Source organism: Cetorhinus maximus, chromosome 30 (assembly GCF_964194155.1).
Source record: "Cetorhinus maximus chromosome 30, sCetMax3.hap1.1, whole genome shotgun sequence".
NCBI classification, from domain to species: Eukaryota; Metazoa; Chordata; class Chondrichthyes; order Lamniformes; family Cetorhinidae; genus Cetorhinus; species Cetorhinus maximus.
This window is the reverse complement of record NC_135908.1, coordinates 265,562-287,849: the sequence shown is the minus strand read 5'-3', so window position 1 is coordinate 287,849 and position 22,288 is coordinate 265,562. Positions and strand designations below refer to the sequence as shown.

The following is a 22,288-nucleotide window of genomic DNA, read 5'->3' as shown; positions in this document are numbered from 1 at the left end:
GTACAATCTTATGATTTAAAATCATATCACACTATAAAAAATACACATCCAATCATTTGAATTAAGCAATGTAAAAAACAAGGCAAATTTAATGCAACATTTTTGAACTATCAGAAAAGTTGAATTAAGAAACTTTGGATTAGTAATACTAGACTACTTCTTCACAAACCCTATTTTAAAGGCTTCTGGTAAAAGCACTTTTTCACTATCCCGTGAATCTACTAGAGAAGATGTTGCAAAGAGTCTCTAATTCAACACAGTGAGGATATCGAGAGAAGCAAGAACATGCAGAAAATATATATCGAGAGCATAGGAGACTCGCAGGAATTCAATGTCCAGGATTGTGTCCAAACAATAGAGGAAGATGGAGTCAGGTTGGAGATCGAAGACTGGAGGTGAATCATTTCACACTGCTTCCATGGATGAACCAATTTTTGCTAATTTGATGCAATATTTTTCTATTCCCTGTTTGTCAGCAGAACGAGAATGTATTTAGTCAAAACAGCTTTGCAACTGGATGCTATTCATAGTGCTTTAATAAGGCTTAACATTCTGAAGGGTTCTAATTAGCCTGAGGGAAGCAGCATTTGTCTTCCTGTGTTTCTGTCATCGTTACTTCAGGAAGTGAGATCTAAACCTCTGGCAGTATGTTGTCACGAAACGAAAACATTCTTTTTTTAACAGAAAATCTACAGGCAACACCAGCCCAGAAATCATTATTGGTGATAAAGGCCATTGCGTGGTTAAACACAAACACCTTATGTCCCCTTGTCCACTCCGAGCGGCAGCGTTTAATCCTTTTATTTTAAATGTGTTAACTTCTCTGTTAAAATAGTGGATGACATGAACACATTAAGTGTTCGCTCACTCATATCATTAACAGTAGTTTCTCAGCTACTGTCTGTTCTATTGAGGCGGTTATATCTCTCAGTTCGGGACAAAATAAGGAACATGAAAGCACAACAGTAAATGCGTTGACTAGTGTTAAAGGACTATAAAACCAGGCCAGGTCTCTGTTCCAATCTCATTTTGTTGCAATGATGTTATATTGGCTGCATTGACTGTAGTCAGCACTTCAGTTCTACTGTACTGGTTTCTGCTTCATAGTTGGCAGCTGTTCAGGGTTGGTGCAAGAGTATTGGGCACCCTTGGTGAATCTTCAGCCGTGTTACCCCCCCGCCCCCAACAATTAACTTTCAATAATAATTATTGTGCATTAGTATGAATAAAAATTCTGCATTCATAATTACAGATTTATTTTACATGAAAAAGGAGAATATTATAATAATGATTGTACATTCTCATTGTTCTACACATTTCTCAGGAAATGTACTAGGAGAAATGAACGTTAAAATGTATAATATGGCTCGCATGATGCAATGCCACGTGTTTGTGCAGCAGGTACAGCTGCAGCAGTTCATCAAATAGTCGTTTGGCAGTACAGAACACTGAAAAAAGACATGGCGAAGCTTTTCGACTTGCACTCATCAGCACATTCACAAGAATACCAAATGCAAAGGGAACAACAATTTATACTTCATGAGAAGAGAGTGCTGCTTGGTTAGCAAGTGGACTCTGATTGGTAGAGGCATTGCCCTGGAAAATGTGCCAGTTAACTGATTAACTGGTGGGTTCATTCCCCAGGCAATGCCTTGATCAATCAGAGTCAACCACATTACAGGAAGGATGTAATAGCCCTGGAGAGAGTGCAGAGGAGGTTTACAAGAATGTTGCCAGGGTTCGAAAAGTGTAGCTACGAGGAGAGATTGGATAGGTTGGGGTTATTTTCCTTAGAACAAAGAAGGCTGAGAGGTGACTTGATTGAGGTGTATGAAATTATGAGGGGAATAGATAGAGTGGACAGGATAAAATTCCCTTGGTGGAGAATTCTAGAACCAGGGGACATAGATTCAAGATAAGTGGCAGAAGGTGTAGGGGGGATATGAGGAAGAACCTTTTTATGCAGAGGGTAGTGAGTGTCTAGAATTCGCTGCCCAAGTTGGTGGTAGAGGCAGAAACTCTAAACTCATTTAAAAAGTACCTGGATCTGCACCTTAAGTGCTGTAAACTGCAGGGCTATGGGCCGGATGCAGGAAGGTGGGATTAGAAAGGGCACCTGGGTGTCCTTGGGCTGCCATGGACAAGATGGGCCAAATGGCCTCCTTCTGTGCTGTAACTTTTCTATGGTTCTATGGTTCAACCTACCTGGTTTGAATTTAAACAAACCTTCAGAATTGAATGTCAATCATTATTTACTGGTGCATTCTCCATGGCAACACCTCCACCAACGCCACGGCTCAGTTGGGAGCACTTTTGCCTTTGAGTCACAAGGTTCTGGGTTTAAGCTGGACACAATAATCAAGGCTGATGTGTACAAGAACACAGGAATTAGGAGAAGGAGGAGGCCATTCAGCCCATCGAAGCTGCTCTGCCAATCAATAAGATCACAGCTGGTCTGATTGTGGCCTCAACTTCGCTTTCCTGCCTGCCCAGATAACACTTGATTCCCTTGTTGATCCAAAATCTGTCTAACTCAATGACCCACCCTCCACTGCTCTCTGGGGAAGAGAATTCCCACAGGCCAATAGCTCTCGGAGAAAAAGAAATTCTCCCGATCTCAGCCTTAAATAGGAGACCCCTCATTTTTAAACCTAGTTCTAGCCTCTCCCACAGGGAAAAGCATGCACCCAGTCAAGCCTCCCCCGCCCAAGGATCTTATATGTTTCAATAAGATCACCTCTCATTCTTCTAAATTCCAATGAACCTGCTGAACCTGCTCAACTGTTCCTCATAAGATAACCCCTTCACCCCAGGGATGTGGTACTGAGGGATGTGCTGTATTTCCGATATAAAACCAAGGCCCCACCTGCCTGCTCAGGTGGATGTAAAAGATCCCAGGGCACTATTTCAGAGAAGAGCAGGGGAGATCTCTCTGGTAAAAGGTCTTCAGTCTGAAACTGTTTCTCCCCACAGATGCTGACTGACCTACTGAGTATTTCCAGTGTTTTCTGTTTCTGTTTCTCACCTCCAGCATCCACAGTATTTTGCTTTCACCGTAACACAACATTTAATGCTGATGTAGCAAGCTCTCTCCCAAGAAGGTTCCCCTTACCCCTTTAAGTGATTCAAAATAACATTTTCTATCAGCTTTGAGTTCAAAGTCAACGGTTGCAGTTATAATCCCAATAAACTCTGCATTATTGTTTGAAATTCGTACTAAAATGCAGCAAGGCTTTTTCACAATAAATAACTCTGCTAAATCAATATCAGCATATTCTGAAAATCTGACAAGTAACAGATTAGTTATTAAAATTATAATGTTCTGAGATTTCAATTATATTGTCAAATTTACATGGTTCCCTCCTGCTCTCAAAGAACTGTTCCACTGATTAGGTCACAGGCTGACTCTCAGTCATTCTCCTTCCATTATCTGCTCAACTCATTACTTCATTCAGCCAACAAAAAAAAAAGCAAAGAGCAACATAATTTTGGCAATTAAAAAATAAAAGGTCTAGATTCAAGATTGCAAACCTTTGAACGTTGCCTGAATTAAAAAGACATTGGGTTAGGGATTTAAAGTTTTTGAAATTACAGTTCATTGATTACAAAAGGTTCTCAGTAACTGACCACTTTAAATTGATATTATGATTTGTTTTAATGATTTTCACTTTTGTCAATTCTTATCACTGCAACATGGTTTTTTTGCAGTCTGCGCTTAGTGTTTGGATTTGTACTGGTTGTGGTGAATGGGACTGCACACTCTAAATGTTGTAAAGATCTTCAAAATATCGAGATTCAAAGTCACATACAATCAATAGATAAAACCAGCTGTGAGTTTTTTCCCCCTCCTCTTGTTGGAGTATGGTAGCCTTAATGCCTCTGCTACAGAGTTAAAGAGATATTGGGAAATACTGGTGTATTGATAATGTCACTGGGCTAGTAATCTAGAGATCCAGGCTAATTGTCTAGGGACACATTCAAATCTCCCCATGGCAGCTGGTGGAATTAAAATTCAATTCATTAACAATTCTGGGATTGAAAGCTAGTCTCAGTAATGGTGACCATGTGACTATCATTGATCACTGTAAAAACCCATCTGGTTCACTAATGCCCTTTATGGAAGGAAATCTGCTGTCCTTATCTGGTCTGGTCTACATGTGATTCCAGACCCACAGTCATGTGGTTGAGCCTTAACTGCCCTTTGCAATTGCCCAGTAAGCCACTCAGTTCAAGGGCAATTTGGGATGGGAAACAAATGCTGGCCTTGTCAGTGATGCCCACGTCTCATGAAAGAAAAAGGGCCAATCTTCATGAGGCAGCAAATGTTGGCAATCTATCACACTGTATGGGCCATCATAGCTGAGTTTGATCAGACTGGCCAACCATGTTACTCAACCTCTTTCCAAGGCCCCCATTGGCTCTCTCAGGAGGGTGTAAAAGATCCTATGGCACTATTCTGCAAAATAGGAGGGGAGCTATCCCCCATGTTCTGAGCAATATTTAACCCTCAATAAACATCACTTAAAAAAAAGATTATCTGGTCATTACCAAACACACTGAGGTTTGTGGAGCTTGCTGTGTGTAAATTGGCTGCCGTGTTATATTACAACAGTGGCTACATTTCAAAGGTTGAAGCTGTAAAGTGCTTTGAGATGTCCTGAAGTCATGAAAGGCGCTATAGAAATTCATTTTTTTCTTTTTTTTGTATGAATATCAGTTCATTCAGCACAAATCTTCCTGTCTAAGTATAATGTCACACCAGCTGGTGGAAGTACTTAAGAAATTTGTGAATTCACAGTTTACAGTGTAATGTTCTAGATTTCCTGAATGAAAGTAGCATTGATTCATTAACTGTGCAGCATCTAAGAGTCCGGTATATTTCCTATTACGTTTCTAGGTGTTCTTACAGAAGCTAAGGTGAGAGATTTATAAAAACTGTGGATGAAAAAGGGGAGTCTACCATTCAAATAGAATAAAAAAGGGATATACCTATCCTGTCGAGCCTGTCCAGAGCCACTGTTTCAAAGGCGCGTCTCATCATTGGATACTCCTCCAGCACTTCATTGAAGTGGTCTACGGAGAGGGAGTACAGCCTGCAGTAAGTGTCGGCTCGTACACTTGCTGTTCGACGGCCACGGGTCAACAAGCAGATTTCTACCAAGTGAGAAAGAAAGAGCAATCGATTAATATGGTCAATAACTCCACATACTTGTTTCAGTGGCCAACAAAATATTGTCCAAATCTGAATACTTCCAAATTGGGCCAAAATCCCATTCATTAGATAAAATCTGAATTTATGATGTGTTCACACTGCAATTGTAACATTCCTGTGAAGCACCTTCACTGCTCTTCTGGTGTAAATCCCAGAATTGCCTTGTCAGGCCCAGACATGACACTGGAGTGAAGCCTAATGGGAAAGTCTGGAATTAGGGATCCTAACTTGGCTACACTACAGATTCACTCCTGATTTCAGATTGGTACAAAGCTTTAAGCACGTGAAATTTAAACGTGCCATTATTTCAAGGCTGGAAAGGAAACCGCTCGACCCAAGTGATAACAGGTTACTAAAATACTGTGAAATGCAAGCGGGCAAATATTGGAAGTCACTAAGGACAACAAACCTTTAGAAAAATGTTCCCATTGACTACTTTGTTCATGATAAAGCAATCATCGGTGAGTTTGCAGTGAAGTAACAGAGATTAGATAGAATAATATATGATATGTAGCAGAACCATCCCTCCTTTTAGTTCAAACTCTTGGGGAATGGGAAGTGCTTTTCAGCTACATGTGTCGAGGGCTCTGGCTGATTTGGGCCAGCGCTTGTGGCACAATAGATTCCACAAGTATTATTCATTGTTGATTCTGATGCAGATAAATGGATCCCAATCCACTGGCCCATTACCTATTCATTCAAACCATAGAGGATCCCACTGAATAAGCTACTTCATATTTATTCACATTCTACAGAATCCCAAGAGTCCAAAGCCATTTCTTTATTCATTACCATTGTAATGATTGCCTATGAACCAAACCATGGATTAAACCACATCCCATTCATTTACTCTTTTATACGTGGCAATCACCAATTTCTTCTTCATTCTCATTACATACAATCTAATACACTCTAATTATCTATTGTTACTGCGATACTAAGTGCCTATTAAGTTAACCCAATGCCAGACCTCACCTTGTGAAGCACATTTAGTAGTTTAATTACTTTCATCTGAATATCTTTTTTTTTCTGTTTCGATTTACATTGATTTGCTGAACGAATAATTAAATGAATTTACCCCCCATTGGTTTTTTAATCTACGCTTTGTGTGATTCTTGTTTTGAACAAAAGGATTTTGACACCCCTGTCATATATTTACTGTGTTTAGCTGTATCACATCATTCTTAGCCTCCCCCACAAGCATTGTTGGAAACATTGCAGAGTATGGTTTAGTGCTGATAATAAATGCCATGCATGGTGTATTTATAATACATTGCTTTAAAGATCAGCATTATAACTGGGTTGAATAGTTCCAATCAACTTAAAAGCAGTGAATCATTTCTTAATGTTGTGCTTATTACATGTTCTACACTTCTCTCCCCCACATGTCAATATTAAAAAAAGATAGCACTCGGCACAAGGAACCATAAAAGTGAAAGATGCAGCAAATTGATGATCACATGTCAGAAACAGCAGAAGGCTGAAATAAATCTTTTACTTTTCATTAGCCAAGATAAAACTACTCCTGTATAAAGCACCAACCAGGCTGAGGGAAGCTGGGCCTTGTCCCAGTGTTGATGGCTACTTACTTGTGACATGCAACTTTGGATTCAGTTTTGGGATCTCAGTTACTAAGAAAGCATGTCCTTGTATTTGTGTATTGCTGAAAAAGGGAACATTGCTGTCCAAACTTTTTGTCTTGCACTTATCCGGACAGATGCAAGAATGCCAAATTTCAAACGGAGCAACAATTTATACTGCATGAGAAGTGGGTGCCGATTGGTTGACAAGTCGACTCTGATTGGTTGAGGTGTTGCCATGGAGAATGCACCAGGGAACTATCATTCCCCATGCTTTTGTTTAATTCAAAAAAGACGCAATGCAAGTACATGTTCCTTTTGCTTGTAGAGGACACATCCCTGTGTATGCATATGTGTACTTTCTAGAAAGCATAAGTGAGCTATATTGCAAGCCGGACAGATAATCTTAAATTGTCCTTGTATCTATTTAGCTCCATTTGTGTCCTTAAGTTGTCCCAAAATGCTTCACAACCAGTGGCCCCAATATTTAAGGAGAATGTGCAGTGGAGTGTGACAGAGACGGAGAAACTCGGTAAGGCTGGGGACGTGGAGGTTTTCGATTTTAAAATTCTTATCCTTGTCTTCAAATCTCGCCATGACCTAATATCTCCTCATGTGGCTCGGTGTCACATTCTGTTTGATAACACTGTTGTGGAACACATTGGGTTGCTCTACTATATTAAAGGTGCTATATAAATGCAAGTTATCGTTAGACTGCCAAATTTAATGACAGGACCCCATTATAATATTGTTCTTCCATTTCCCACCCAGCAAACGGACAAGCTCACAGGCCATTACTTTCTTCAGCATGTTCTGCTCCAAAATGCAACAGCATGGCTGACAAGTCCTTCACTGGGCAGATTTTCATACCAACTCCTAAGTCGACAGGTGCAAACCCAATAAGATGTAATATCGTGCTGCATACTTGATTCCTTCTCTCTGAATATCACTCAGTGTGAGAACATGTTCAAACAAAGCTGCAGCTGTAAGAAGTGATTACAATTCACACACTGTCATAAAAGCGAACTCCTTTACTACTGCCTGTTAATTAGACTGGAAGAAACCACTTCAGTCTTCTCGAAGAAAGCTCTGAGCCCACCTTCAGAAACAGGAGGGGCTGGGAAAGCTAGTGGGTTGTGAACCGCAGTGCGGTTTGATGAAGGGTTTAAGTTTCTTTCGAGAGGGATTGAAGCAGAAAGCAAAGCAGGATACATAAAGGGTGACTCTAGAGGACTGAACCATGGAGGAGGGAAAGATAGGATTGTGAGGCCGAAGAAAGGAATGTTTGTATTATAAAGATAAACCACTGAGAAGAAGGGATACTGATAGAGGATTAAAGTAGGGAGAGGCGAGAGACTGTAATGGAGGTTCAAAGTGTGGGCAAGGGAATGACAACGCTATAGAATTAAAATGTAGCAAAGGAAGGTAGGAATCTACGTCCACAGGTTGAGGACAGACCAGTTCAATCAATGATCTGTTAGGGAATGATGGATTGGAGTATCAATAGGAAACAGCAGGGGCCGAATTTTAAGGACCCATCAAGGCAAGGCCAGCGAGCCATTCAAAAGGCCATTCCCTTTGACAGGACTGTAACATTCTGCCAGTGTAAAATTACATCCCAGATGTATTTCATGCCAATTAATTTTAAATGTAGAGCATCATTATGTCCAGCAATTGCCCATGTTGCCCACCTCATACAAACTAGACGCTGAAATAATCCCTAATGTATCAATGTAAAGCTTCTCAGACGTCAGGAGCAACAACACTTCTATCCACTCAGCCTTTTCTTTCTCCCCATTCTCTTTCTTTCTTTTCCGTTTTGACTGCTTTAACTATTTAGGTACGTCTGGGTCCTGTTGGGTTCTGGAAGCCACCAGCCCTTTGAATTTCAGGAGTAAGAACGTTTTCTGGTAAGTGGAAATCATCCCTTAAAAAAAGTGCAGCTCAATCAAAATTACCCTTGGTCACAACCCTGTAGAAAGAGATCTTGTGGCACAGTGGGTAGCATCCCTGCTTCCCTGAGCTAGAAGCTCTGGGTTCAAACCCCACCCTAGAACTTGATTGCCAAGGAAGGTGTGTTGATGACGTAGCCAAACAGGTTGGTCAGCCAGGTGATGGAACGGAAAGTTGGAGCCTCTATCTTCACTAGCCATAGCTCCAAAAATGAAACAGGCATGTTAAAGAAATGCATGTTGCCTCAGTAACCTGAGTGAATGACTCCCTGAGTGAAATGTAACCCACTACAACCCTGTGTACTTGTGGAGGAGTTGAGAGAGTAAGAAGTGACTTGATTGAAACATATAAGATCCGAGGGGCCTTGACAGGTTGGATATGGAGAGGATCTTTCCTCTTGTGGGAGAGTCTACAACTAGAGGTCACTGCTTAAAAATAAGGGGTCACCCATTTAAGACAGAGATGAGGAGAATTTTTTCTGTCAGAGGGTTGAGAGTCTTTGGCACTCTCTTCCTCAAAAGCTGGTGGAAGCAACCTCTTTGAATATTTTTAAGGAAGAGGGAGACAGACTCTTGATAAGCAAGGGGGTGGAAGGTTATCAGGGGAAGGCAGGAACGTGGAGCTGAGGTTATAATCGGATCAGCCATGATCTTATTGAATGGCGGAGCAGGCTCAAGAGGCCGAGTGGCCTCCTCCTGCTCCTAACTTGTATATTTGTATGTTTTCAAATGCATTGGAGTAGATCTCGACTTTGTGTGACAGTGTAAAATGGATAATGTTGCCCTTACCAGGACAAATGCAAGAATGCCAAATTTCAGATTATCACAACAAATTGTACTACAAGAGAAAAGGGTGCTGCTTGGTTCCCCATTGCTTTCTCCATGGCAACACCTCAATCAAGCAGAGTCGGCTTACCAACAAATCAGCACCCTTTTCTCCTGTGGTATAAACTGTTGCAATCATTTGAAATTTGGCATTCTTGTGTTGTCCTGACGAATGCAAAAGGATAAGTTTCGGCAACATGTGTCTTTTTTCAGCAATATTCATGTATCTTTTCAGGGGTTCATGGCCTCTTCTCCTCTCAAAGTCTAATGTCAAATAAGGACCTTCTCACCTCCAAAGTAGGACCCATCTGACAACTTGGTCTCCTTATTGCCTTTTGTAAGGACACTGACAATCCCGTGTTGAATGAAGTACATCTTCTTTCCTATTGTCCCCTCGCGGATAATGTAGTCGCCGGGCTGGAAGACCTCGAAGAGTAGCTTAGTTAGCATGGATGTGACAAAGTTGGGGTCTGCGTTGGCAAAGAGTGGCATGGAGGCCACAAGCTTCCTGCAGTTAAAGTTTATGATTTCCTGCCAAGAAGAAGGTGAAAGAATCAGAGTCAGATCAGGACCAGACAAGATCTCAGTTACAATACGCAAACGATGGAGGAAGTTTTCTTTTAATGAATTAATGGATTGACTTTGGTGTGACTCTGGCCTGGTTTCATTCCTATGGCGTCATCATAAATGGTGGCTTTAGTCCATTGACAGAGATCTGAAGTTACTGAGACTCATGTACACTTCTGCTTTCATTTGCTACCTCAGATGTTGACTTCATGTTTCAAATCTTCCGTCCACCATTGCCTTTTAGAAAAACTCAGTTCCCAAGAATTGTCATCCACGTTAACCTCCTTTTGTCTGCTTTTAATTGACTAAGTGTATTTGAGCTGTGATGACATCATGCGAGCGGGTTACCTGCAGGTACCACTACAGGTCTGAGGAAGCACAGCTCATACTGAATAACCCCAGGACACAAATAGGAACGAGCCACTAATATTATTTTGGCTGCTGCTAAAACTGTGGATCTCAGAAATGCCTTCAGGCCGGGTCCTCCTCGGGTGCCATCAGCCTTTTTTCAACACAAATGCACAAAAATAGCAACAAAAAAGAAACTGACAAATCCAGGCATAAAAAGGGTAAGGTTAATTCCTTTTCCATAAGGGTCGGATATCTAAAGTGGGAATGGGACCTTTATAACGCAAGTCCCTCTTCAAGCTTGCAAAAGGTTTCACCTCTCCGTAAGGGTCAGAGGGCAGTTAAGTGAGCCGCGGGCTGCTTCATTTTGATGCTAATGCCCTCAGCATTCAGATGGCAGGAGATACACTTGCCGCAGGAGGAAATCTGTTTGGTCTGTTTTTCATTTCTGAGATAAGGCTGTTTTCACTGTAGCAAGGTATTTTACTGAGCAGCCCTTCTGTGCACAAATGGTATTCTAACTTGTGGTTGGTCAATGTAAAATCAGGGTGCGCTTGGAACAGCAGCCACAGGGACTGTGTTGTAAAATATAGCCTGAGGCAGGCAAGCCCTTTTTAAAAAATTCATTCATGGGATGTGGGCATCGCTGGTTGGGCCAGCATTGCCCTTGAGAAGGTGGTGGTGAGCTGCCTTCTTGAACCATTGCAGTCCACATGGTGTAGGTACACCCACAGTGCTGTTAGGGAGGGAATTCTAGGATTCTGACCCACCAACAGTGAAGGAGCGGCGATATATTTCCAAGTCAGGATGGTGAGTGACTTGGAGGGGTACTTCCAGGTGGTGGTGTTCCCATCTATCTGCTGCCCTTGTCCTTCTGGATGGTAGTGGTCGTGGGTTTGGAAGGTGCTGCCTAAGGTGAGTTCTTGCAGTGCATCTTGTAGATGGTACACACTGCTGCTACTGTGCATTGGTGGTGGAGGGAGTGAATGTTTGTGGATGGGGTGCCAATCAAGTGGCTGCTTTGTCCTGGATGGTGTCGAGCTTCCTGAGTGATGTTGGAGCTGCACTCATCCAGTCAAGTGGAGAGTACTCCATCACACTCCTGACTTGTGCCTTGTAGATGATGAACAAGCTTTGGAGAGTCAGGGGGTGAGTTACTCGCCACAGGATTCCTAGCCTCTGACCTGCTCTTGTAGCCTCAGTATTTATATGGCTGTTTCTGGTAAATGGTAACCCCCCCTGCACCGAGGGATGTTGATAGGGGGAATTCAGCAATGGTAATGCCATTGAGTGTCAAGGGACAGTGGTTAGATTCTCTCTTGTTGGAGATGGTCATTGCCTGGCACTTGTATGGTGCTAATGTTATTTGCCACTTGCCAGCCCAAGCCTGGACATTGTCCAGGTCTTGCTGCATTTGGACATGGTCTGCTTCAGTCTATGGTGTTAACTAGCATTAGTACCCTAAAGTGGCACTGCCTTCAATGTTTATGGTTATACATGGGCTTTGGCAGCCGTTAGGCCTCTGGAGGCATAGGTCACCAGCACAGGAGGCGGTATCTTCCCTTGTCCAGGACAGGAAAAGTGCTGCCAATGGCAAAGATAAATATTTGTTGCCAAGCTTTCAGCCTGCAGGTACAGTGGAAGACCCAGAGCCAGAATGGGATAGTGTGTCATACTTTACAAATGGATCTTGAAGAATGTTGAGCCCATCGAAATTCTGGAGCATTTCACTAAAGAAGTTCCTTCCAAAGCTCAGATCTACTTTCCAAATTTTGACCTCTCTTCCATTTATAATATCTACCAACTTACATTGCATTTCTCAAGGCCAGTGTCTAGGCTACAATGGGAATCTATTAGCAATGCAAACCAAGTCACTAAATGGTTAGAGGAAGTGTGAATCAGAAAGGTTTGATCTCAATTGCCTGAAAACATTAAGAGTCAAGTTGGTGTAAACATTTCAAATGTCACGCCCCAGGCTAGTAGAGTAATCTGTTTAATTTCTCCTTACCTCACGGAGAGGATCACTCAACTCCCCAAGTATACTCTCCTCATCAAACATCTTGCCCTGAAATCGATGTTCGTAATAATCGTGGATTCGCTGGCGCATGTCAGCTGGCAGCTTGTGGAAGGACATGTACTGCTCCACTTGCTTGTACTGCAGAGGGGGAGAGAAAAGGCAAATTGCTGAACATTAAGCATATTTGATTAGTCGCTGGTGCAAGGCAGCAGAATGTTTAATGACCTGTACAATGTATCACTGATGATGGCCATAATTGGAATGGCTGGACCAAAAGACCTGACCAGAATCGGTGACTGAAGGCCAGAACTCAGCACATCCAGCTCTTAACCAGCTTGTTACCACCATAATGAAGTTACAATGGAAATACATTGAAACAACCCAATAAGCTAATTGTATTGTGCAAACCACAGCAGTCTCCATGGGCGGAATTTTCCCAGATTTGCACTGTGCAGTAGCAGGCGGGTAGAACGACATTTTACCCGCTGGCCGCAATGGCGGGTTTTCACGCCGTATCTCCCAAACCTTCCACGTTATTTATGCATTCCCAGGAAACATAACATTTCCATGGCGGGCAGGCTCTCATTTGCCAGCCCACCATCACCCCATCGCTGCATCACGCCGGACACCATATTTAAAGTCCAGCCACAAGCACACATCTCAGTGATTCCAGAAAACCACGGCTACAACTAAGACACGGCCCTGAAACTGAAGAAGGCTGTGGCCCCCAGGTTCAGCAACGCTGCTCTCGAGCGCCGGCCGGGATGTCCTCTACCCCCACTCTGGCCGCAGGATGGGCAGCACTAATCTGGCTTGGGAGGCGGTGGTCAGTGCCAACGCCCTTCCAGAGAGGATAGACACCCAGTGCCGGAAGAGGATGAGCAATCTCCTCCGTTCCTCCAGGGAAAGTCATTCTTCTCATCACTCTCAACTCACAAAGATCTCACACTGCTGGTTCAAGGGACAGAACCATTCACTCTCTCACACTCACCATCATTGTCCTCATCCCGTCCATGGGACCAATTATCACCCACACAGGCCAGGCATACCTATCATCTGTCCTGGCAGGTGTCCTGCTTACACTTTCTTCATCTCTATTCATGCAGGACAAGCTGACACACAACAAGAGGGAAAGGCTGCTGACTGGTGGCAGAATGCCTGAAATCAAAGTCCTTGTGGACTTTGAAAACGGAGCCATCCAGCTGGCCGGCCGGCGATGATCGCGAACTGGTTTCCCGCTGTCGTTTGACCAATTGCGCCATATTGTACACTCACACCACCGGTCACGCCTGACACCAGTGGGCATAGAAAAATTCCACTCCATGACTTCTGACAAGCTTGACACATGATGGCAAAGAATTCTCAGGTATGATTTGGCCCCTATTTACATTGCAGAGGCACTCGAGTACTAATGCCTAGAGCTCTGACTCCTGTGGGATTTTATTTTTTAATATACCCGTTCATGGGATGTGGGCATCTCTGGCTAGGGCATTTAAGAGCCTGTGGGTCTGGAAACATATGAAGCCAGACCAGGTAAGGAAAGGACAGCAGATTTCCTTCCCTAAAGAGCATTAGTGAACCAGGTAGATTTTTATGACAATTGGCAATGATCATCATCAGACTTTTAATTCCAGATTTCTTTTTTTTATTCAATTCAAATTGCACCATCTGTGGGATTTGAACCCTGGTCCCCAGAGCATTACCCTAGGTCTCTAGTCTAGTGACAATACCACTATGCCACCGCTGGGCAGCATCCACAGGAAGATATCAACCGCAACAGCATTTGGAGAGATTGGTACCTACATGCACACCTACATACAAGCACACATTTTAAAGTTGTGAGTTACAGCTTTATTTTCTGCCAGGCGCTTGGGATAATCTTAGCCCAGTGGAAGTTTAAATCTATCACTCAGCCTGTTTGTGACCAGAAAAAGGTGCTAAGCTCTTTCTCCAGGACACTAAACTAAAAGTAAAGTACTGCTGATGTTGGAAATCTGAAATAAAAACAGAAAGTGCTGGAAAAACTCAACAGGTCTGGCAGCATCTGTGGAGAGAGAAACAGAGTTAAGGTTTTAAGTCCAGTATGACTCTCCATTGCTGCTATGGTGGCAGTTCTGTAAGGTAAATAATCTATTCAGCAAGGCATTACCTACATAACCACAGGCTCTGCACTCAAAATGGCTATTCACCATGCAAAGCGCTTTGCGATGTTTCTGTACAAATGCAGCTTTTTCCTTAACGAGCCTATATTTGACCCAAGGCTGAGATTGGTCAGTATGTAGTCACAGTAAAGGCATGAATGGGTTTTACATGAGCTCAACTATGCCCACATAATAGAGTGATAGAGCACAGAAAGAGGCCACTCAGCCCATCATGTCTGGAAGACAAACAGCCGATTTCCAGGTTGCTACAAACCCTTCTCCTTTACTCAGCTCCGGGATTCCATGCATCCTAAGCTTAGCACCCACGCTCTCAGATCCCTGACCACTAACCCTATTTGTGTTTCTGCTTCTTATTCATTTGTTGAGTCTGTTTAATTTTGTGCTTGGGGTTTTAGAAAGTGCTGTGCCGAGTACAATGGCTCAATGAAGAATAAACCATAAATCAGAAAACCTCGATTTGTCAGTAACTGGAGAGAGTTGCAAATTAATAAGAACATGATTACATGTGACTTTTGGAGTATGAAAACAATAACCATTAAAAGAAATGGATTTCCTGCCATAACCCACTTATCCTTGTATTCTTGTTCAATCTCTGTAGAGAAAATGCAGAGACCGTTATCCATTCAGAAGCCAAAGTGTAAAAGCCTATTGACTCATTGTTACTCAGTCGTCTGGTAATACAATGATAAGAAAATGTTGGACTTTGGGTGCTGGTACCTACTGCCAGATTTGTGGAACCTCTTACTGCTGTTATTGATGGGAGGTCAGTCTGCAAACAGATGTGAGAGACACATCAACATAAGGTGCTCTGGGAATACGTTATCAATGCAGAGCCTCAAACTCGTGCATCAATGGACTGGAGAAATCCATCTTGTTTCATGCAGACATCCAGTGGACAACCAGAATGAATTGGCTGTGGTTTACTAAATGTAAGAGGAGCAATTGAGAACTCTTTGTACGTGTGAATGGAATTGTGGTGGAATAGCACTGGTAATGTTAACCTTGGTGACCTTTTCTCTTTTTTCTCCTCCTCTGAATCACAGAATTATTACAGCACAGAAGGAGGCCATTGGCATGTCCCAGCTCTTTGAATGAGCAATTCAACTAATGCCACTCTGCCGTCTTCTCCCCGTAACCCTGCACATTCTTCCTTTTCAGATAATAATCCAATTCCCTCTTGAATGCTTTGATTGAACCTGCCTCCACCACACTCTCAGGCAGCGCATTCCAGATCTTAACCACTGGCTGTGTGAAAAAGTGTCTTCTCCTCATGTCTCCATTGTTTCTTTTGACTTAGACCTTAAGTCTATGCCCTCCCATTCTCAGCCCCCCCATCAATGGGAACAGTATCTCCCTTTCCACTCTTTCCAGGACCCTCGTGATTTTGGATCCCTTTATCAAATCCCCTCTCAACCTTCCCTTCTCCAAGGAAAACAATCCCAACTTCTCCAATCTACCTACATAACTGAAGGCATTGCATCTCGCTGGGATGTGGTTCAAATTCACCAGGAGATCTTGACTGCTATGCTTTATGTTTTAGGCCATACAGTGAGTAGCAATAGGCAACTAAACTGTGAGGGCATCTCAACCAAGACTGATTCTGCTCTCACCTGACATTCATTGGCACAGCAACAACAACTGGTACATATACAGCAGCTCTAACATAATAAAACAACCCAAACAACTTCACAGGAGTGTTAATGGACTAAAGATTTGACAGCAAGTCAGGTAAACAGACATATGGAGAGGTAACCAAAATCTTAGTGAAAGCAGTTATACCTTAGATCTGAAAGGAGGAGAGACAGCTAGAAGATATAGAGTTTTAGGGAGGGAATTTCAGAGCCTGGGGCTTTGGCAGCTCAAGGCATGACCACCAACATGGGGCAAAGGAAATTGTGGATGTTCAATTGAAGGAGCTTCAAAACTTTATAGACCTGGAGGAGGTTACAGAGATAGGGGCGGGCGAATTAAACATGTCTTACTCAGCTAGAATTTGCACCCCAGCTGTTAAGAAGAGGGATTTGAACACAAGGATGGGAATTTTAAATTTGAGGCTTTGCTGGATTCGAAGCCAGTGTAGGTCAGCAGCTGGATTCAAAGCCAGTGTAGGTCAGCAGCTGGATTCGAAGACAGTGTAGGTCAGCAGCTGGATTCTAAGCCAGTGTAGGTCAGCAGCTGGATTCGAAGCCAGTGAAGGTCAGCAGCTGGATTCGAAGCCAGTGTAGGTCAGCAGCTGGATTCGAAGCCAGTGTCGGTCAGCAGCTGGATTCGAAGCCAGTGTCGGTCAGCAAGCACACTGGTCAGAGGCCAGGAGCAGGGTTCCTCTTCCTGATTTTAAAGCTAATTGTCACACCTTCTCTGCAGACACGGGCGGAATCTCACAGCCCAGCTGTGGTGGGGGTAGTCCGTACAATGCGGCGAAACATTCAAAAGTCCATTGACTTCGGCAGCATCGGAAACTCCTGCTGGTGGGAGGGGCTGTAAAATTCCACCCCACAGCTCAAATCAGGTAGCCTCTTAATGTTGGTAGACAAAACTGAGAAGGAACATTATTATTTTTTATTCATTCATGGGATGTGGGTGTCACTGGCAAGGCGAGCATTTGTTGCCCTTGAAGCAGGTAGCTTCCAGACCAGTTCAGATTCAACTGCATTGTTGTGGGTCTGGAGTCATATTTAGGCCAAACCAAGTGATGATGGCAGATTTCCATCCCGGAACCTAAAGGACATTAGTGAACCAGATGGGTATTTTTACAACAATCAATAACAGCAGGTCACCATTACTAAGACTAGCTTTATATTTCAGACTTATTAATTGAATTTAAACTCCACCAACTGCCATAGTGAACTCATGTATCCAAAGAATTAGCCTGGGCTTCTAGTACAGTGTCATTACCACTGTGCCACCATCTCCCCTAGGAACTTGAGTGCTGTAGATTGCACACTAGCTATTGCTTTGTCAAAACACTACATGTTTTAGCAAAAAGCTTCATAAAGGCTTTGTGAAGACAAGACCAATAACAAAACACACCTCTCCCACAGATAACATGCTGCTCGGGGTAATTGCTATCTAATGACAAGTGCTCGGATAATCTATGTACTTTTAGATTTGTCACCCAGGGAAGCCAAATCTCCAGACAAAGCGAGTTATTACTGTATACAATCATCGCCTCAACAGCCTCACTACAATATATCCAGCAACTAAAGACCTTTTGTAGAACACACCTTTTGGTGTGTAGCGTGAAAAATTATTGGGCAAAAAGGAAAATGACCAACATCAAAGGATTAAAGTAGGTCTCAATGTTCCCCATGTACAAAAAGTACTTTTGCTGGGCATTCATTGCCTGCACTAACAATTGCACGAACCTTTCCATTTTTTTTTCATTTTTAAAAATCTCAATATTCTCTTTCTGTGGCTCAGTGGGTAGCACTCACATCTTTGAGTCAGAAGGTTGTGTGGATTCAAGTCCGGCTCCAGGTCTTGAGTGCAAAAGCCTAGGCTGACAGTGCAGTGCAATACTGAAGGAGTGCTGCACTGTCAGAGGTACCATCCCTCAGGTGAGATGTTAAACTGAGGACCTGGTTGCCCGCTCAGGTGGACCTAATGAAAAGCAGGGGAGTTCTCCTTGGTGTCCTGGCCAGTAATTATCCCCCAATCAACAATAAACTGAGGTTCTGTCCGCCTGTTCAGATAGATGTCAAGGATTCCGTGGTGCTATTCGAAGTGGGTCAGGAAATTATCATGAGCTCCTTGTCAATTTTCCTCCCTCAACTAATGGCACCCAAAACAAATTAATTTGACAACCTTCTCATTGCTGCTTGTGGGGTCTTTGTTTCAATTAATGACTTCCACATTTAGCTCCTTAGCAAGCCGTTGCATTTCAGTGTAATTTGTTGCCATTACAAGTTCAGCGACACCTGATACATGTTGTAATTTCTGACATTATCACAGTAGCTACACTTCAAAAACACTTCATTGGCCATTAATCGTATTAGGACATTCTAAGGTCATGAAAGGCGCTGCATAAATGCAAGTCTTTCTTTCTCTCAAGGTGCTATACAAATGCACAGACACTACAGCAGCATGTGAGACAATTTTGCCAGTAATCAGATACAGGAACATTGTGGTTATTGTAATCCAGAGGCTTGGACTAGTGACCCGGTGACATGAGTTCGAATCCATCATGGGAACAGGGAACTTGAAACGCAATCAATAGATCTGGAATTAAAATCTAGCATCAATATGGTGACCATGAAACCATTGGGTTGTTGTAAAAACCTACATGTTTCACTAATATCCTTTAGGGATGGAAACACAGATTGGCCTATACTGTATGTGACTCTGGGCCCACAGCAATGTGGTTGACTCTGAAATGGCCTGGCAAGTCACTCAGTTGCGTTCATGAATGTAGCTCCCCACCAGCTCCTCAAGGGCAGTTAGGGATGACCTGTGACATCCACATCCTGTGAATGAATAAAAAAAAAGTGACAAATTATTGCTGTGATTGCATTTCGAATACTGCGTACAGTGTAGTTGCTGCAGTATGTAAATGGTACTCTTCTTCTCTTAAACAGTCCCTTGGGATCAAGGGTGACTTGGATCCCTCTCTGGTTTGATGGCTCTGAGGTGGCTGATAAGTCCAGTGTGCGTTCTGCAGAATCGGCCACAGGCAGGGGCAGGTGGTACTTGAAGGTCAGCCGAATGGAGGTTTGAAGGTTTGTGCGTTCCCTCCCAACACCTCGACTTTGCCTCAGCCTATTCCTGATGATGTCTCTCCATGTGCTTTGGTGTCTTTCTGAGTCATGCTTTCCCATTTTTGCTCAGTCACAAGCCAGGGTTTTCCAGGGTGCTGGAGTCTGTCTGTGTACGAAAACAATAGTGCAGAAGAGCAACCAGTATGATGGAGGGAGTGGAAGGATTGGAATATGAGAAGTGATAATGTAAATTGGGTGTGTTCTCACTGGAAAAGAGTAGATTGAGAAGTGAGGTGATTGCTGCTTTTCAGATTCTAAGGAGGTCAGACCATGACAGGCTTATTTCATCTTGTCTACAACAGCAAAACCAGAGGCCACGGCCTGTGCTTGAAGGGGAGTAAATTCAACACTAATCTGCAGAAACGGTGAGCATAGTGGCTAATCCAAGAGACAGATTCCCTAAATTGATGGTGAAAGCAGTTAGTAATGATTCATTCCAATTTAATTAGATAAATTCCTTTCAGAAAATAGCATTTTGGGATACATTTTGAGACAGGACGTGCAGTGAGTGTAGCAGGTTCAGAGGAACAAGTGACCTTGGGTCGTGTGCTTCCCAAAGCTCTCCATCGCTGGGGCTTCTTCATATGTCACATCTGGGTCGGTTTGAGGTGAATTGATAGAGATTGATATGATTAGTCAACAGCTCCATTATTGCCATAACAAGATGAGCCTTGACCTTTATTTGTCAAACAAAAGCCACGTTACTAAGTAAGGTCTCAGGAGGGACAATGCTGGCCTAGAAAGAAAATTGAGAAAGACCACTTGAACCATTCACGCAGAAAAAGTCAATGTGGGTAGAAACAAAAGCTGAAAGACAAACTGACAAAGGGAAGTTTGCTCTCCTGTGTGGAGGATTAAATGCTGGCAGCACATAATGGAATATAAGGCACAGAGGCTAGTGTTAGCGTTCCAAAGTCTGTTCCAATTTCCTATCCATGAGGAAAAGTGAAGGTTGAGAGGAAGGGGTGACCTGTTGGGGGGTCTTTAAGATTGTGAAAGGATTTGCTAAAGTGAACATAGAGAGCGGAATTGTCCCAGATTTGCAGAGAGTGTGGGAGCGGGCGTGATGAATGTCGTTTTGCCCACCAGCTGCAATGGCTTCAGGTCTTCAGACCAGGACTGCTCAGGATGGCCCCAGAAGCAAAGAAGACGGCAGCCCCCCCAGTTTAGTGACACCCCTCTGGGGCAGATGCCGGACACAGTGGAAGGCCACAGCGACGTCCTCTACCCCGGCTCTGGCTGCAGGAGATCCACCAGGGTCACCAATCTGACCTGGGAGGCGTTGGCAGCGGCAGTCAGCAGACCGGATCACAGAGGAGGTCAGCCAATCAGAACAGGAGGAGGATGAGTGATCTCATCCGTTCCGTCAGGGTAAACAACCACCGAGCTCACAACGGCAAGAAGACATCTCGAACTGTGGCTGGAGTAGCCCACATTAGACCCCACACTCACATTGAGGAGTGTGCCATCACGCTGACTGGTGAGGGCATGGACCATGCCTGCAGTGGCAGTGAGGTCAGCGGCGAACACCCTCGTGAGGATCCTGCACCACATCATCCCTCTCTCTATACAACTGTGAGTGCTCTCTCTCCTGCTTTTGACTCTGCTGCCATACACTAATTATCTCTATTTTGGTTCACAGGGAGCTCTGCCAAGTGACCAACACCCTCAGCCAGACAGTCCCTCAGCTCTATCCATATCCTCACCTCCAGTCAAGAGGACACCTCCTCCATTGAAGAGCTGGAAATAAGCAGCCTAGAAGACTCGTCAAGGCGCTTACCCCAACCCTTCCACCTCTCCACCGTCACCTACCTGACCCTTGTCTTTTCAGGGTGTCCAGGTGAACATACACATTCTCTTTCCTTCCTGACAATCCCACCCCCATCCACACTGACATCCCCGACCTCCTTCTTCCCATCCCCAGGGTCCATGTCTGCCTCCAAGTCTCCACCAACCACCCTTGCCATCCCTTCTACCGTTACTAATGCATCCCCACCTTCTTACCCTATCAGCTCCCTCTGCCCCTTCTCACACTCACCATTCCCTCCTACCACACCCATTCACAGTTCACTCCCCAGGAGGCAATCATTGACTCCACAGGCCCTTCCCTTGCATGTCCACCTGGATATCCCCCACCTTACTCCCTCTTCCACCCTTAGTCCCTCCTCCACCCTTACTCCCGGAAACCTTTCCCCATCTGAACTCCCTCCTCCCCTCAGACAACTCCCCCACTCCAAACTCCTTCCCCACTCCAAACCCCTTCCCCACTCCAAACCCCTTCCCCACTCCAAACCCCTTCCCCACTCCAAACCCCTTCCCCACTCCAAACCCCTTCCCCACTCCAAACCCCTTCCCCACTCCAAACCCCTTCCCCACTCCAAACCCCTTCCCCACTCCAAACCCCTTCCCCACTCCAAACCCCTTCCCCACTCCAAACTCCTTCCCCACTCCAAACCCCTTCCCCACTCCAAACCCCTTCCCCACTCCAAACCCCTTCCCCACTCCAAACCCCTTCCCCACTCCAAACCCCTTCCCCACTCCAAACCCCTTCCCCACTCCAAACCCCTTCCCCACTCCAAACCCCTTCCCCACTCCAAACCCCTTCCCCACTCCAAACCCCTTCCCCACTCCAAACCCCTTCCCCACTCCAAACTCCTTCCCCACTCCAAACCCCTTCCCCACTCCAAACCCCTTCCCCACTCCAAACCCCTTCCCCACTCCAAACCCCTTCCCCACTCCAAACCCCTTCCCCACTCCAAACCCCTTCCCCACTCCAAACTCCTTCCCCACTCCAAACTCCTTCCCCACTCCAAACCCCTTCCCCACTCCAAACCCCTTCCCCACTCCAAACCCCTTCCCCACTCCAAACCC

At 44.2% G+C, this 22,288-nt stretch overlaps 1 protein-coding gene across 1 annotated transcript in view; it reads right to left on the bottom strand.

The window, feature by feature from the left end:
- The window catches only part of LOC144669923 (potassium/sodium hyperpolarization-activated cyclic nucleotide-gated channel 4-like), a 317,118-nt gene that overhangs the window by 48,268 nt on the left and 246,562 nt on the right, over positions 1-22,288 (bottom strand). Inside the window, exons 5-7 of the mRNA XM_078532206.1 lie at positions 12,493-12,639; positions 9,860-10,100; positions 4,990-5,154 (exon numbers count right to left, since the gene is read on the bottom strand). Of these exons, the coding sequence (XP_078388332.1) occupies positions 4,990-5,154; positions 9,860-10,100; positions 12,493-12,639 (553 nt within the window). The remainder of the gene's footprint in view (positions 1-4,989; positions 5,155-9,859; positions 10,101-12,492; positions 12,640-22,288) is intronic.